The sequence below is a fragment of the Protobothrops mucrosquamatus genome, unplaced genomic scaffold, assembly GCF_001527695.2.
Source record: "Protobothrops mucrosquamatus isolate PMUCROS unplaced genomic scaffold, P.Mucros_1.0 scaffold490, whole genome shotgun sequence".
Classification (NCBI taxonomy): Eukaryota; Metazoa; Chordata; class Lepidosauria; order Squamata; family Viperidae; genus Protobothrops; species Protobothrops mucrosquamatus.
In genome coordinates this window covers 141,082-156,169 of record NW_015386808.1, presented here as the reverse complement: position 1 = coordinate 156,169, position 15,088 = coordinate 141,082, and the positions used below count along the sequence as shown (strand labels likewise).

The following is a 15,088-nucleotide window of genomic DNA, read 5'->3' as shown; positions in this document are numbered from 1 at the left end:
GCCGCCGAGGCCGCCGAAGATGAAGACAGGCGAACAGGCAAGCGGCGAGTAGCAAACAGGCGAGCGGCAAACGGGCGAGCGGCAAACGGGGGTCTCTTCGGGGGTCTCCAAAGCCCCCCCCTACCCATCTTCAGCTCCACCACAGCGGAGCTACGGACCGTCCGCCATCTTTTTCGGGCATGCGCATCATGCCCGAATGTTATGAGCTGTAACATCTCCTTTGACATTACAAACAGTTGAACTTAACTAAGAAGCAGAACCTTCATGATGATGAGCTTTTGAATTAATTTTTATCTTGAAGTTCAGAACAAAACTGGCTAGAACAATAAATATTCAAGCTTTGTGGCACAATAATTTTTCTCCAGCAAAAAATAAAATAAAATAATCTGCTTTAAAAGTTTGTTTAAAAGTTTAAAAGTTTAAAAGTTTCTGGAAAACTTGATTCTTTCCTCCAGTCTTGGGTTAGAGCAATGGTTCTCAACCTGTGGATCGGGACCCCATTTGGGGTCAATCGACCATTTCATGGGGGTCGCCAAGTAAGGCTGTCCGCCATTTTTTTTGTCCGTCATTTTTTTCCCCCTTTTCCGGCGGGTGCCTTACCTCCCTTGGACTGGGCCAGCTGGTGGTCGGCCTGCTCCGTCTCTGCCGCTTGCCAGCTTCGTCTCGGCCGGCGCAGGGGGCGGAACCACGCATGCACGGCGCTCCCGGGCAGGGAAAGTCCTCGACTTACGACCGGTTGGGTAGTCCTCGACTTACGACCGGTTTAGTCCTCGACTTACGACCGGTTTAGTCCTCGACTTACGATCGGTTTAGTCCTCGACTTACGACCGGTTGGGGTCGCGGCATTAAAAAGGTTGAGAACCACTGGGTTAGAGCAATGGTGGGCAACTAATGACTGCAATCATTGTACCAGTCCCCAAAAAATCTATAATTACATGCCTTAATGATTACTGTCCACTCACTTCCATTGGTAAAAGACTACATTGTTTCATGCCTTCTCCCTACATTTGACTCATTACAGTTTGCTTATCAGAAGAACCGCTCTATAGATGATGCACTTTCTTGTGTGCTTTATCTTAGTTTGGCATACCTGTAGGAGAATACTCACATGCAAATGCTGTTTGTTGATTTTAGTTTGGCGTTCAACACAATCATTCCTCAGCATTTGGTGAACAAGCTGGACCTATTAGGTTTTAATACTTCCTTACATAACTGGATACTTGACTTCCTTATTGATAGGCCCCAGTTTGTGCAAGTTGGAAGAAAAGTTTCCAATTCCATCTTTTTGAGTACGGGTTCCCCACAGGGCTGTGTTTTGAGTCCATTACTATTCACCTTGATGACCCATGACTGCTGTGCTAAGTCTCCTACTTATCATATTGTGAAGTATGCAGATGACACGGCAGTGGTGGGTCTTATCCGAAATGATAACAAAGATTCTTATAGGGAGAAGGTGAAGGTTTGGCGGACTGGTGCAATAAAAATAACCTGAATGTTTTGAATGTTAATAAAACAAAGGAGATCATTGTTGATTTTTAGAAAGAGCCGGCACAGTCATACTCCACTTTGTATCAAGGCTGCAGCTGTGGAGGTGGTCAATAGTATTAGGTACCTGGGGGTACAGATAACTAACAATCTGACTTGGTCTCTTCATATGTTATCTTTAGTGAAGCATGAAAACCAGCGTTTGCATTTCTTATGTCAGATGAGGAGAGCATATCTTTCTCCTTCTGCCCTGGCCACTTTTTATAAAGGCGCAATTGAGAGCATTTTAACAAACTGCATCACTGTTTGGTTTGGTGGTAGCAGTGCCTCAGATAGAAGGTCCATACAGAGAGTGGTAAGGACAGCTGAGAAGATTATAGGAAGCTCACTTCCTGTTATTCAGGATGCTGCTTATAAGTACTACGTGCTTAGAGCTCAAAGCATTGTTAGAGACCCCACACACCCACTTCATGGTCTGTTTCTGTTACTCCCCTCTGGGAGGAGGTTTCAAAGTATTTATAGCAGAACTACTAGATTCTAACAGCTTTATTCCTTATGCCATCCGTCTTGTAAATTTGCAGGATTCTTTTCCCCCAACCATGTATATGTATACATTCAAACTAGATTGTGATATTTCTCTGTGTCATATATGTGTGTGTATGTGGGTATATGCATGATGGTATTTTTTTGAGAGCTGAATGCAATGAAATTTCATTTTAATGTATGCTGAATAGTGTACATTTAAAGTGACTAAAGATTCTATTCCATTCTATATTCTATATTCTATATTCTATATTCTATATTCTATTCTATTCTATTCTATTCCCCCTTTACTACCTGTGGATTTCAACCCCCAGAATTCCTAGCTGTCTCAGAAATTCTGGGGGTTGAACTCCACAGATCATAAAGGATTAGAGTGTATGGAGGTCCAGTGTGTTTTATTGTTTTAGAATGGCTGTTTTTTCTTTTGGATACTTTTCTTTTAGATATTTTAGTATTGATTTTATTGTATGCCACCAAGAGTCACTGTAGAGATGGCTGGCTCTACAAACTTGACAAGGTAAAATATATTACATAAATGAAAGAAAGCTATCATTTTGACTTTAAGGAGTACATTTAAGATACAGTATGTGTTTTTTATCTACTTTTGAAATACATTATTATTATAAAAATAGAAAAATATGTTTTCATATAGTCTAGATTTAATAATAAATTTAAAATACAATTTAGTAGTGCATTTTGTTACATTTTCTAATATTTCACAAATATATTTTATTTTTTATAAAATATATATAATTTATAAACTATATATAAATAATATAAAATTTTAAAAAACTGTTATATTCTAATATAAAACAGTGTGGATTAAACATAACGGCAACTTTACCATAATAAATTATTAACATTTTTCTCTCCTAAATATTAGTGACTATTATCCCTATAATAATGCTACGTGTTATTACAGCACAGCTGAGTAATAAGTTTTAATTATATTGCATGAATTTAAAAATATCCTAATATAAGTGAGTTTCAGCCAGTTTGCACCAGTTCAGCAGAACTGTTAGCTAATTTTTTGTTGCCAAGGCCCAGAATGGACTTCCAGAAGCGACATCCACACAGAGAATCGGTTGTTCACATATTTGAATCCCACACTGCATACAGGCCTTGTTAAGAGGAGAATGTTGGGTTGTTTATTAGGCTTGATAGTAGAGATCTTATTTTCTTTATTTTTTAATGCATCAAGGAGGTGTTACTGGTTTGGAGGGACAAAATTGGGGGCAACGAAAGTACTGAAGCTACATACTACATTCTGCTCTTCATGGTTTCCAGTCATTTAGAATTGGGAAAAGGGCAAATATGTTATGACTCCAAAGTACATATATGAAAAAGCACAAAGTAGGGGAATGGTATTTCAAAAAATAGGTGCTGTGACAGAAAATCTGACTTCCTCCTCTCTGGTATCCCTGCTTAATGGAAGGGAATTGGAGCATACAATTCTGGACAGTTGTTCTATCCAGGCAGAGAATATGGAAGACAGATGGTGCTTTAGATCAGGGGTTCCCAACCCCTGGTCCATGGACCAGTACTGGGCCGCGGCATGCCAACAACCGGTCTGCACAAACAAGCAAAGCCCCATCTGTGGGATACAGGCAGCACACAAAACCACGCACCCTCCGGTCTGTGGAAAAACCTCTCTCCACAGAACTGGTCCCTGGTACCCAAAAGGTTGGCGACCTCTGTGCAGGGCTTTCTAGGTAATAACCAGCACCTCAAATTGCACTCCAAAGCAGATGGTTGTATGATTCATTCCTGCCCAGCAGATTACAGGTCACTTTAAAAAAGGTCACTGAATGAATCTCTGGATGCAGTAACTGCAAAAAAATAATGATGTTTTGCCGCTTATTACTATGATGTAATTCCTATTATGTTCTCTTACTCATACCTGTTTGGCTTAGTCTTCATGAATCCTGTTTGCTCAGCCCCAGGCTTGATAAAGCCAAAGCTCTTCATAAAAGGACAAATTCCAGATAATAGGAATATAACAACATTTAATTTAGATCTTTTCCCCACTTGCCAAATTGTGTTAATGCATACTGTAAATTAAAACCAAAATGGAGATGGTTGGATTACACCAAATCATATGAGTTAAAAAATCCTTCATGCTGTTTTTAGTTTCATATGCAGTTGAATTGTTGCTTTCATTTAAAAGCAGGATTCTGAGTATCTCCAATACTGTTTTGGCAGACTGTGTCAGTACATGTAAGTGTTATTTAACTTTAAACATCTCCTGTTTAATATCTATGACACTAAATTACACAGTAGTCATTTAATTTCAATGACTATTATTGCAAGGAAGTCCCCAATGGATTATGGCCATCCTGTGGTAGGACACTTTTAATTTAAATGATGTTTGGCAAAGAGCATATCATGATATTTCCGATGTTATACTTGATGAAAAAAGGTAACATTTAAAAAATTTCCTTGTCTTGGAAGGCTTGACGTCATAGCGATACAGATGTGGGGAAAGTGGAGCTCTTCGCCCCACAGCTGATTTTTTTCTGCCAGGGGGCTCTAAAGGGCCGAAAGTCACCCCAGAGAGGTGGCAACAAAGGAGGGAACTGTCATCGATCATGGGCAGACGGCAGTCAGCCCGCTGGATCCGAGGAAACCCCTCCAAACTGACCAGAAGAAAGACAGACTGCATTTATGCGATCTGTCCAAGAGCTACTGACAGTTGGGAAGGGTGAAGATTAGCCCTAATGAGTGGATTAGTAACATCGTGTCTTGGAACTGGGTCTTCCTCTCTACTACTTTTTAACACTATTCCCTGGAACGGATAAATTCCCCAAAGGCAAGAATTCCCCAAGTGTGACTGGAGGAAGGAGATTTCCCCCCCCCCCGCCCTACCAGACAAACAAAAGTGGCAGGAAGAAAACCTTAAGAGTGACAGGAACAGAGAATACAGAATGATAAACCAGAATTAATATAAATACATTGTTTGGGTAAAGTTGAACAATTGTGAAAACCACTAAATTGTGCTTGGAAAAATAGCAGGATAAGACTAATATGAGATTTGCTTTCTTTTGCAGATAAGGATGCCTTCTAGGGGGCACAACAGATTGATGATAGACTAACTGGGGAGGAATAAAAATGAGTGTCCAAAACCTCACTAAAACTGCTAAAAAACCAGCTTCTGCACCATTAATATGAAAAAGAAAATACAGATCAAGAAGGAGAGGAAGTGATAAAAGAACAGAGACAGGAAAGGACCGCTAGGAGAATAAAACCTAAATATAAGTAAAGAAGATGGAGAAAGAAAGTAGAATTCTTTCAATGAATATAAATGGATTGAACTCCCCATCAAAAAGAAAAAAAATCTTTTAACTTGGTTAAAAGAATGGATAACCCTTAGAAACAAAAGATTGCTATATTTAGAAGGACATGACTTATAACTTGGGTGGCACACATTTTATGGTATGAGAAGAATAAAACCTAGAGATATTTTCAAAGCCATTATATAAGAAATGCATTATTATCGGTATGGGAAAAGATAAAACCAAAAATTTATATGAAAATCCCAGGATGGCTATCAACGATGGAAGCATTCGCTCACCCAAATTTAGTTAAATTTGAAAAAAACTTTAACATATAAGGATATTCTGAATATAAATGGGAAATTAAAATCTAAACAAGAGCTAGAAGATCATGGTGGCCCTGATTGCAAATGCAACTGAGGTATGAAAAAGATGTTAAAATATATGTTTTTTATAAAGATCAGGCAATGTTTGATCAGGTGTTGTTGACTTCTGATGAAAAAATGATTTAAAAATTATATATTTTTTGTTGAATTTAAAAATGGAAGACGAACAAGTGAAAGAAACAATCATAATATGGGCAACAAATTTTGGATATAACATAGAATTAGAGAAATGGCAAAATCTTTGGAAAAGAAACTATAAATTGACAATGGCTACTTCGTATAAAGAAAACTTATATAAAATGTTTTATAGATGTCTTATCAAGTTGTTAACTTCTGATGAGAAACTAATTAAGAAAATATATAATTTTCTATTAACTTTGAAAATGGAAAGTGAACAAGTTAAAGAAACAATGATAAGATGGGTGAAAATTTTTGGATATAATATAGAATTAGAAAAATGGCAAAATTTATGTTTGTTCCTTGTAAAATCCATACAGTTTAACATCTTTATCATATCTAGCTTGCATTTGTAAATGTGCCCACCCTGATAGATTGATACCCTGATTTTCCATTTCTTGTTTAGATTTTAAATTCCCTTCAGAGTTTAGAATATCTCTATATGTCCAGATTTTTTCAAAGTTCACTAAATTTGGGTGTACAAATGCTTCCATTGTTGACAACCACCCTGGAATTTTCAAATATATTTTCCATTTTATTTTTTTCCTATGTTGTTAATAATGCATTTCTTATATAATGATTTTGGAAATATTTATGAATTTTATTTTTCCCATACCATAAAACAGCGTGCCACCCCAATTTTATTTCTAAGAGTTATCCATTCTTTTACCCATGTTAATACAGATGCTTGATAATATAAAACCCACTCCGGTAGACCAAGTCCTCCATTTTCCTTGGCATCTTGTAACATTTTCATCTTAATTCTAGCTTTCCTTGCCAAATAAATTTCAAAATTAGTGAATTTAAGTCTTCAAAGAATTTTTTCTCAAGTTTTATAGGTATTGTTTGAATAAGAATAAGATTTTTGGTAGTATGTACATTTTCACTGTAGCAATTTTTCCTAGTATTAACAATTGCAAGTTTTTCCATTTTTCCAGATCCTGTTTTATTTGATTCAATAGTTTTGTGTAATTATTTTCTTTTATCGTTGAACATTTTGCTGTTAAATGTATTCCCAGATATTTGACCTTTTTAACTATCTGCAATTCTGTTTTTTCTGACATTTGTTTTTTTGCTTATCTGTAAGGTTTTTAACTATTACTTTGGTTTTTTCTCTGTTTATTTTCAGTTCTGCCATTTCTCCCTATTATTCTATCTTTTCCAATAGTTTAGGAATCATCTCCAAAGGTTCTTTTAAAATAAATACCAAATCATCAGCAAATGCTTGTAATGTATATGTTTCACCTTTTATTCTAGCCCTTTAATTTCTATATCTTGTCTAATATTTCTATTTAAAATTTCCAGAGTAAAAATAAATAACAATGGAGATAATGGGCATCCTTGCCTTGTGCTTTTTCTTACCTCAAAGTTCTCAGTATAGTCTCCATTCACAATCACTTTCGCTTTTTGTTTATTGTATATTGTTTTTATCATGTTTGTAAGATTCTGTCCAAAGTCCATTATTTCTAACTGCTGAATCATAACACGTTTTTCATTAAGCACTAACAAATTGTAATGATAGAAAATTAATAAAATACTTTTTAAAAAAAATCTTCTTTTACAATTTTTGAAAAAAGGCATATTTAATAATTGTATATTCATTTTCTCAGAATAATAAGTATGCTGTTCTATTTTAAAACACATATAAGAACAATGCCATGATTTCCAGATGTAAGGAATCCACTAGCATTACATACATGTTGGCATAAGGCATGTATTCATATGTGATGGTCATTAATTCTAACTTTATATCTATTTCCTCTTTGTTTACAGGACAGTGGGGTCGGTGATGATGACTGTGTTGAAGAAATTTTACGGGTAGGCCTAAAATAAATTCTTCAGCTATTTCATAGCTTAGAATGTGTCTTTTTTATACTAGTTAGAAAAATATTTTAGTTTCTGTTAAATAAATCTAAATTGCATTTTAATCTAATCCTTCCTAATTTACTGTTTGAAAATTAACATGTGAAGTAAAACAGGTCTCTGTTTGATTAGGTTCTCTAGTCAAGTAATTTGTACACAGATCTATATCTTCACCTAAGCTGTATATGTTAATAAAATATTCAGTGAGTAAAATTAACTGAAACTGTTGTACAAAAAAAGAGTATCAGGTTTGCAAAGTGAATATAAAGCATAACAATTCTAGGCCCTGTATTAACATTGGAAATTGATATACAAACAATATGAAAAGAATTAAAGAAATGAGAAACTATGCAAAATTAAAATTAAGACATTTACCCATTTCTGCCTGTTCAGTCTTTAATGAGTTACATTTAATAATAAAGTTTCATTCATTGTAGTCATCTCATATAATTTATAAATAAAGAAGTGATCATTTGAACTACCAAAACTTTCCCAATACTAATTTATTTCTTATATTTTAATAATTTTAAAATTGGAGAGATTATGGAGCTTGTTACTACATACCTTCAAACTTATCCAATGTGGCAAACTCTTGAACAGAGTAGATTATCTGTTCTTTAAATAAAGTTATTGTTGAACTTCCTGTCAGGTGGATCGTTTACAACTTCATTAGCAATATTAGCATGATAGTGTGTATGGACTAAGCAGAAGGTTTGTGTTCCTAAAAAAAAAGTATTTGACTTAAATAGCAATAGCATTTCAATTTATATAAAACTCCACAGTGCTTTACAGCACTAAGAATTTGGGAAGATCTGCTAGTTTCAAACTACATTCAAATTCAAATTAGAATGAATATGTTTCACTCTCACCATGATACGTATGGCTAGTTGAACCAGAACATGTACAACATTATGCACTTAAATAGGCATTTTTCAATAAAATTAGTGCAGTTTATCTCTGCATTCATCTGCAGTTTATCCCTAAACTGAAAATAGACTACTTATATAATGCACAATTTATGTACACACACAGTCTGTGAAGAAGTAAGCCACAGATAAAAAACATTGTATATTTTAAAAAGACACATACATTCAGAAATGTAATGGGGGGGGGGGGGAATGGTAGCAAAAGGAAAAACTTATAAAAGTAGAACCTGACAGGTTTGTTCTTCATTCATGATAAATTAATTCCCAACTATAGAAAACCTTTATCAGTGGAAAAAAAAAGTTGAATTCACACAATTCAAAGGCAGCAATACAATTTTGCTTCCTTTATTTTATTCTATTTTACTCTCCAAAATTTCATTGGAATAAATATTAAAATATTCTGGATATGTCACTTTTATTTCAGAAAATTATAATCTTATAAAATATAAATAAATCTATCACAAGACTGCGAAAATTACAAATATGCCACTCAAGACAGGATGTAGTGAACTGAAGTTTTTTTGCTACTCTCTGAAATGATTAGTAAGTTCAGTTAAAAGTTGTCTGACTTTTCAAAAGAAATTCATAGGAAGTTTAGTTCTGACTCCTAGAGCAAGTAAATAGTATTTTAAAAACATAATAAATTATATCTCAACTCAGAAATAAACACGTCTATACATAACAATGTTACAGTGAAAAAGGATTCTGGTATAGAACAATGAATGTAAAATTCTTAGCTGCTTTATTGCTGTTTTAGTTAATCCAATATTTTCAGAATATATTACAATACAGATCTTTTGTGATTTTGTGTATGAATAACTTGACAGCTCTTGATCTTATCTTTCATAGAAAATGTTTTATAAACATAGGAATTGACATATGCTGTATGTCGAGTAGTACTTTAGTTTTCTAAGATGTTATAGAATATTGAGCACTTAAGAAAAATTTAAGCATCTAACATCTACCTTTCATTCCCTGATTACTTTTTTTGGGGTCAGGGCTTTCATTTTGACATTTAATGAATAAAATGTCTATGCTGCAGGAAATGAAGTAATTAATTGTGAAAAGACATAATTAGCAATGACTGAGTAAGAGAATCGAAATATAGAATCATCCAAGAATGTATTAATAATAACATGATTTTCTCACTTGCTAAAATACTGTATTAAAATATATAGATATTTATCTATGTTTTTAAAGAAAAAAATCAATACATGTTACAATTAAAGGTTCTTTTTTAATTAACTAAATAAAATATGAAATCATATAGAAAGTATATTTAGATGTGAACCTGAAAGTAAGCTGATTATAATTCTTATTCCTATTAAAAAGAGCTTAAATGAATGCATGGACTGGGATTTGAGTTAAGCAATTAGGCTATATCACACTTCACTTACCTTTATGCATTTACATATTTTATATTTTTCAATACATAACAACGTATCTCATCTTTTATTTGTCTTTGTGTAACTAGCTGTCTAGGTTATCTCATCATTCTGTCTAATAAATAAATTACTGGCAATCTAAAACAATCGTTTTAAGAAGTAGTAACATTAACAATGTCCCTATTTCATGTTATTTCTATTATCATATACAGATTTGTTAAACTGTTAATCTGTGAGGCTTCCCGGATAAACCAGACAGAAAACACATCTAAATTAGTTAAATTTATTTTATTTTAAAGCTACATTAATAGAATCGTGCAAGCCTGAAAATGCAAAACTTTCCATTGCCACTTTTAACTGCTTGTTCCATTTTAAAATCCTTTCTAAGTTTCTTTTTCTGACCTATAAACCACTGTGGGCTCCTGCTAATCTTTTCTGATTGTTTCCTAGACAGCACCTCTTCCTTCCTTTCCCCAAGGTCATTCCCACAATCCATTACAAATCACAACATGGATGAAGAGAACTTCCTTTCATAATTTTTGGAAATATTTTATTTTTATTCACTGATGAAGCAATGAATAATACAGTTGATCTTCATTTAACAACTACTATTAATGTATTTGGCCCCGCTCTTGGGCTCAGCCTAGTCATCTCCTACACTGGTTCTAGCACTTTTGCTTGACTCACAGTTATGATGTCACAGCATCCCAGTCATGTGGTCATCATTTGCGATGTTCTTTGTGGGCTTCCTACAAGCAAAGCAAAGAGGAAATCAGGAGAAGGTTGCAAATGCCAACCAAATTATATCCTTACTTAATGTCCCATGATGATTTGCTTAATGATGACAAGTGGAAGTGCCAGAATTTGTCATGTGATGTCACACTTTCCAGTCCGAATTCTGGTCATTAACTGAGAAATACTTAAGTGCCTTTGCTATCTATTAGCCTAATATTTTTTATTGTCATAAAAACATTTTATAATGGGATATGTAAAATTATTTGTTACTTGCCATACTTAGCCAACTACAGTTTCTCTAGGAAATTATTTAACATGTCAGTACAATATTAGTAACAATATTAGTGCTTTTTTGCATGTATGTATGTGTGTGTGTGTGTATGTATGTATGTACTGTATGTATGTATGTATGTATGTATGTAATGTTCTTGAATAAGAAACAAATGTTCCAATGAACCTGAGTTAAAGAATGTACTATACACTTTAATAGTGCACTCCAATTTGCAGATAGTATTTTAAAAATACCTTTTAAAAAGTCTCCAGATAAGATAGCCAAATTGAGATAGTTAATGGGATTTTGCTCTTTAATATTGAGCTGATTCACATATATTACTAAGCCAAAATATAGGGTTTTTTTAATTTTAGATTGGTGTGGTATATTAATCTAGCAATTATTTGTAACTCATGTTTTATTGTGTTATTTAAAACTAGGGCATTATGGCTTCATCTGTAAATATGAATTAAAAGAAGTAATGATTTAGTGCTAGTCATGAAGCTATGCATCATATAATAACTGCCTCCTGGTACTGTTTAGAACAGTTTCTTAAAATGTGGTTCTAGAATCCCTAGGGGTTTCAAAAGACCTACTAAGGGTGCCCAAAACCAAAATTATTTTCCAGCCTATGTTGAAAAATAATACAGTATTAAAATATTAATAAATATAACCCAAACAAAAGCTCTTTGGGGGTCCTCCATAACTTTTAAAAGTGAGAAGGGTTCCTGAGAGAAAAAAGTGTAAGACGCTGTAGAATAAGGGATTACTTTGTATAGAACGTGCATCAACCATTCCTTCAGACTTGGAGTCTGCAAGAAGTACACCCTTAGATAAATAAGATTTAGTTTAGATTTTTTTTTTCCTGGTTTCACTGGTTCTAAATACCCAACATGATTTTAGATTTTAATGGTTGGTTTTACCTTATTTATGTTTAATGTAGATAGACAGACAGACAGACAGACAGACAGATTTTTATGAATGTAAGCCATCCAGGATTACCCTGTGGTAAGATCAGTGGTGGGATTCAGCTGGTTTGCACCACTTCGGCAGAACCGGCAGCTAATTTTTTGTTGCCCAGGCCCAGAATGGACTTCCGGAAGCGGCATCCACACAGAGAACTGGTTGTTCACATATTTGAATCCCACCACTGGGTAAGATGGATGATCAATAAAATAATAAAATAAAATAAAACGATTTCTTGATCTTTTGAACATCTCCTAGACTTGATATTTTGGCTGCAGAATATCTTTTCTAACTAAACTGGCAAAACAATCTGCTACCTTTCTCTGCTGATTCTAATTGACAGCCATTCTAGATGGCTGTAACAACACCTTGATCTGCACTGAATATAATTTACTTTTCCCTGTTATAGAAAAAAACTCTCATGACAAAATAAGATTTATTCCCAAAGAGTAGCACTTTCCACTTCTGTATATTAGTTGCTTCTTAGAATTCTTTTCCTCTTTTTTTCTTTTCAGTCATTAGTTATTCTATACATATTTATCACTGGATCAAATTATATTTACCATTTATAAAAATGTTTTTGTTCACTTGGAAGCTTGATTCTTTATAAGATTTATTGGAAAAGTGGTTGGCACTTCATTTGTTGTTGCTGCCGTTGTTTCTACAGAATTTTTATTTAATGATTAAATAAGATCAGAGTTTTGCTCTATTAGTTAAAACAAAAACAAAACACATAATTGTTTAACAATCTGTATTATAAAAAATGGAAATTTAAGTAGTCTCTATGGATTTTTGTTCTGGAGGAATGCATTATAAATGCTTTGTAAGGTGCTCTTGTCATATGTGGAAGAAATTACCACTGTTGTACATCTTTTTATATCTTGTTGCTTAGCAACATATCATGGAGTGGGTATTATTACAAGGTGTCTGCTTTCTCATTAGAAATGTGCATGTTGCTCTTTAATCCTGTTAAATTAGTGCTGTTTATATTTTTCTGGCTTTTTTTGTATTTATTGATTGAGGTTTCAGCTACTAAATTTAGAAGAGATCTATCAGATTTTTGTGAATTTGATCTTGCATTTGTAATTTAGCCTGTGTGTATTCAAGTTAATCCCTTATTTGCTAGTTAATCGTTCTTGTTTTTACACAGGGATTTGAATAGTTGTGTCCACAATCATAAAGATAATTGGAACGAGTTAGGCTTATCTCATGATGTAATATGTCAAAGCTCCTACTGTTTTTGGTCCCAGGAACTTTGAGTAGAAGAAATTAGCCATTCTTTTTATTTTGTGAACATTTGAAGAAGCACTAACAGTTGCACTGTGCCTTCATGGATCAGGAATTATAGAAAAGTATAGAAAAAAATACAAATAGTTGTATGCAACAGAAAAAGAGAATCTTCAAAAAGCTGAATAACCTTGATAATCTTGGATAAATTTAAGAGAACTGAGTCACTAAGCAGAGAGGAGATCTGAATGCACAAACCTATTTTGCAATGTGCAGATTTTTTTAGAAGCATGCGTGCAATAACAAAACAAACCAAAACCAAAACTTATCCTAGTATTTCTAACAACATTGTAAATGTTCAGATGGACCAATTCAGAAAAAAACAAAGCAAAAGAAAAAATAATCAAATTAAATTAAGTTAAAGCAAACCAATCAAGGATCCTCAGATTGCACACCAGATCTGTCTGGGGCAGGACCACCCCAACCAGTACTGAAGATGGTAACATCCTAGATCTAGAGTGCCCCCCAAACTGAGAGCCACTCAGTCTTTTTAGGGTTCAGCTAAAACCTGCTGTTCCCAAACCAGATGCACACAGCCTCCAAGCACCAGGATAGTGAGGCTTGTGGTTTAGAGATTACTGTTAGATATCCTACAGAAAAAGGAGAAAAATTAACTTTTGAATTTGGGATTTGAGGATTAAATTTGTTAAACATATAGTTATGATTTTTATAGTTAATAGGTTATTATATGTTAGATTAAACTTCAAGTAAGAATATATGACTTTTTAATGTTGATTATTAACATTTTAAAGGTTGTTATGTATTAATGTTATTCATCTAAACCTAGAAAGAGGCTGTATTTTATTATTTTTTCTGTACTGGAAAAGGTTGGAGATCATCTTTCTTATTTGTTTTGTGTATTTTTTGTCACTTTTTAACTTCACCTTTTTATCCTCTTCCCTTTTTTTCTATTATATGAGTTGTATATTATCCTTTTTCTAATTTAGTAAAAATATTTAAAAAGAATTGGCAGATAAATTGTGTATAGAACCACAGGGAATTTTCCTTGTGCAATTGTATCTTTCATTCAGAAATCAGATTCTGTGCTAGTTAAAATACATGGTAGATATATACAAGGCAGTTCCTCAAAACATTTTTGAGAAGAAAACACTAATGTAACTTTAACACAGAATTTTATTAAAATACAATTAAGATTCAAGATTTGCATTAATATTACTGAAGTTTATGGACAGGAATACAATTTGCAAAGTTCCATTAATAGCTCTTATATTTGGGTAGAAGAGTAGAATGAGAATATATATTGTAGGCAACATGGTTGCTACCAAGACCAAATTGATGGTTGATATTATTTAATCTTTTTCATTAAAATAGGATTTCAGAAAAGGTATTTGATAATCATCACAAAAGGTTGCTTTGTTGTTGTTGTTGTTATTGTTGTTATGGTTTGTCACACGATCAGCCAGAAGTTTAGACTGGATTTGGCATTTTTATCCACCTATCAAGTCCTTCCCAAGGACCTGTGATGGGCAGAAGTAGATGTGTTAATGGTACTGTAGCAAGATGTAAGCTATTCCAAGTAAAGCTGCTTTTTGCAATTGACTGATAGGGATTTTTTTCACTGCGAATGGTGTTCAAGTGGTGCTCCATATATTTTGGGATTGTACCCAAAGCACCTATTATAATTGGTACTATCTTTGCTTGCTTTTGCAAATTTCCTTTGTCTCACTACATAAAAGTTATAATATCTAAAATACACATATTACTTACTTAAATATATTATTTTATTTCATAAACATTTTCTATTTCTCATCCTAGTACATCACTACTTAAT

The 15,088-nt window shown here is 33.6% G+C and overlaps 1 protein-coding gene across 1 annotated transcript in view; it reads left to right on the top strand.

Moving 5' to 3' along the window:
* Positions 1-15,088, top strand: part of LOC107288161 (AF4/FMR2 family member 3-like) — a gene marked incomplete at its 3' end in the record, with an annotated part of 256,331 nt that overhangs the window by 101,314 nt on the left and 139,929 nt on the right. Inside the window, exon 7 of the mRNA XM_029284284.1 lies at positions 7,637-7,681. Within this exon, the coding sequence (XP_029140117.1) occupies positions 7,637-7,681 (45 nt within the window). The remainder of the gene's footprint in view (positions 1-7,636; positions 7,682-15,088) is intronic.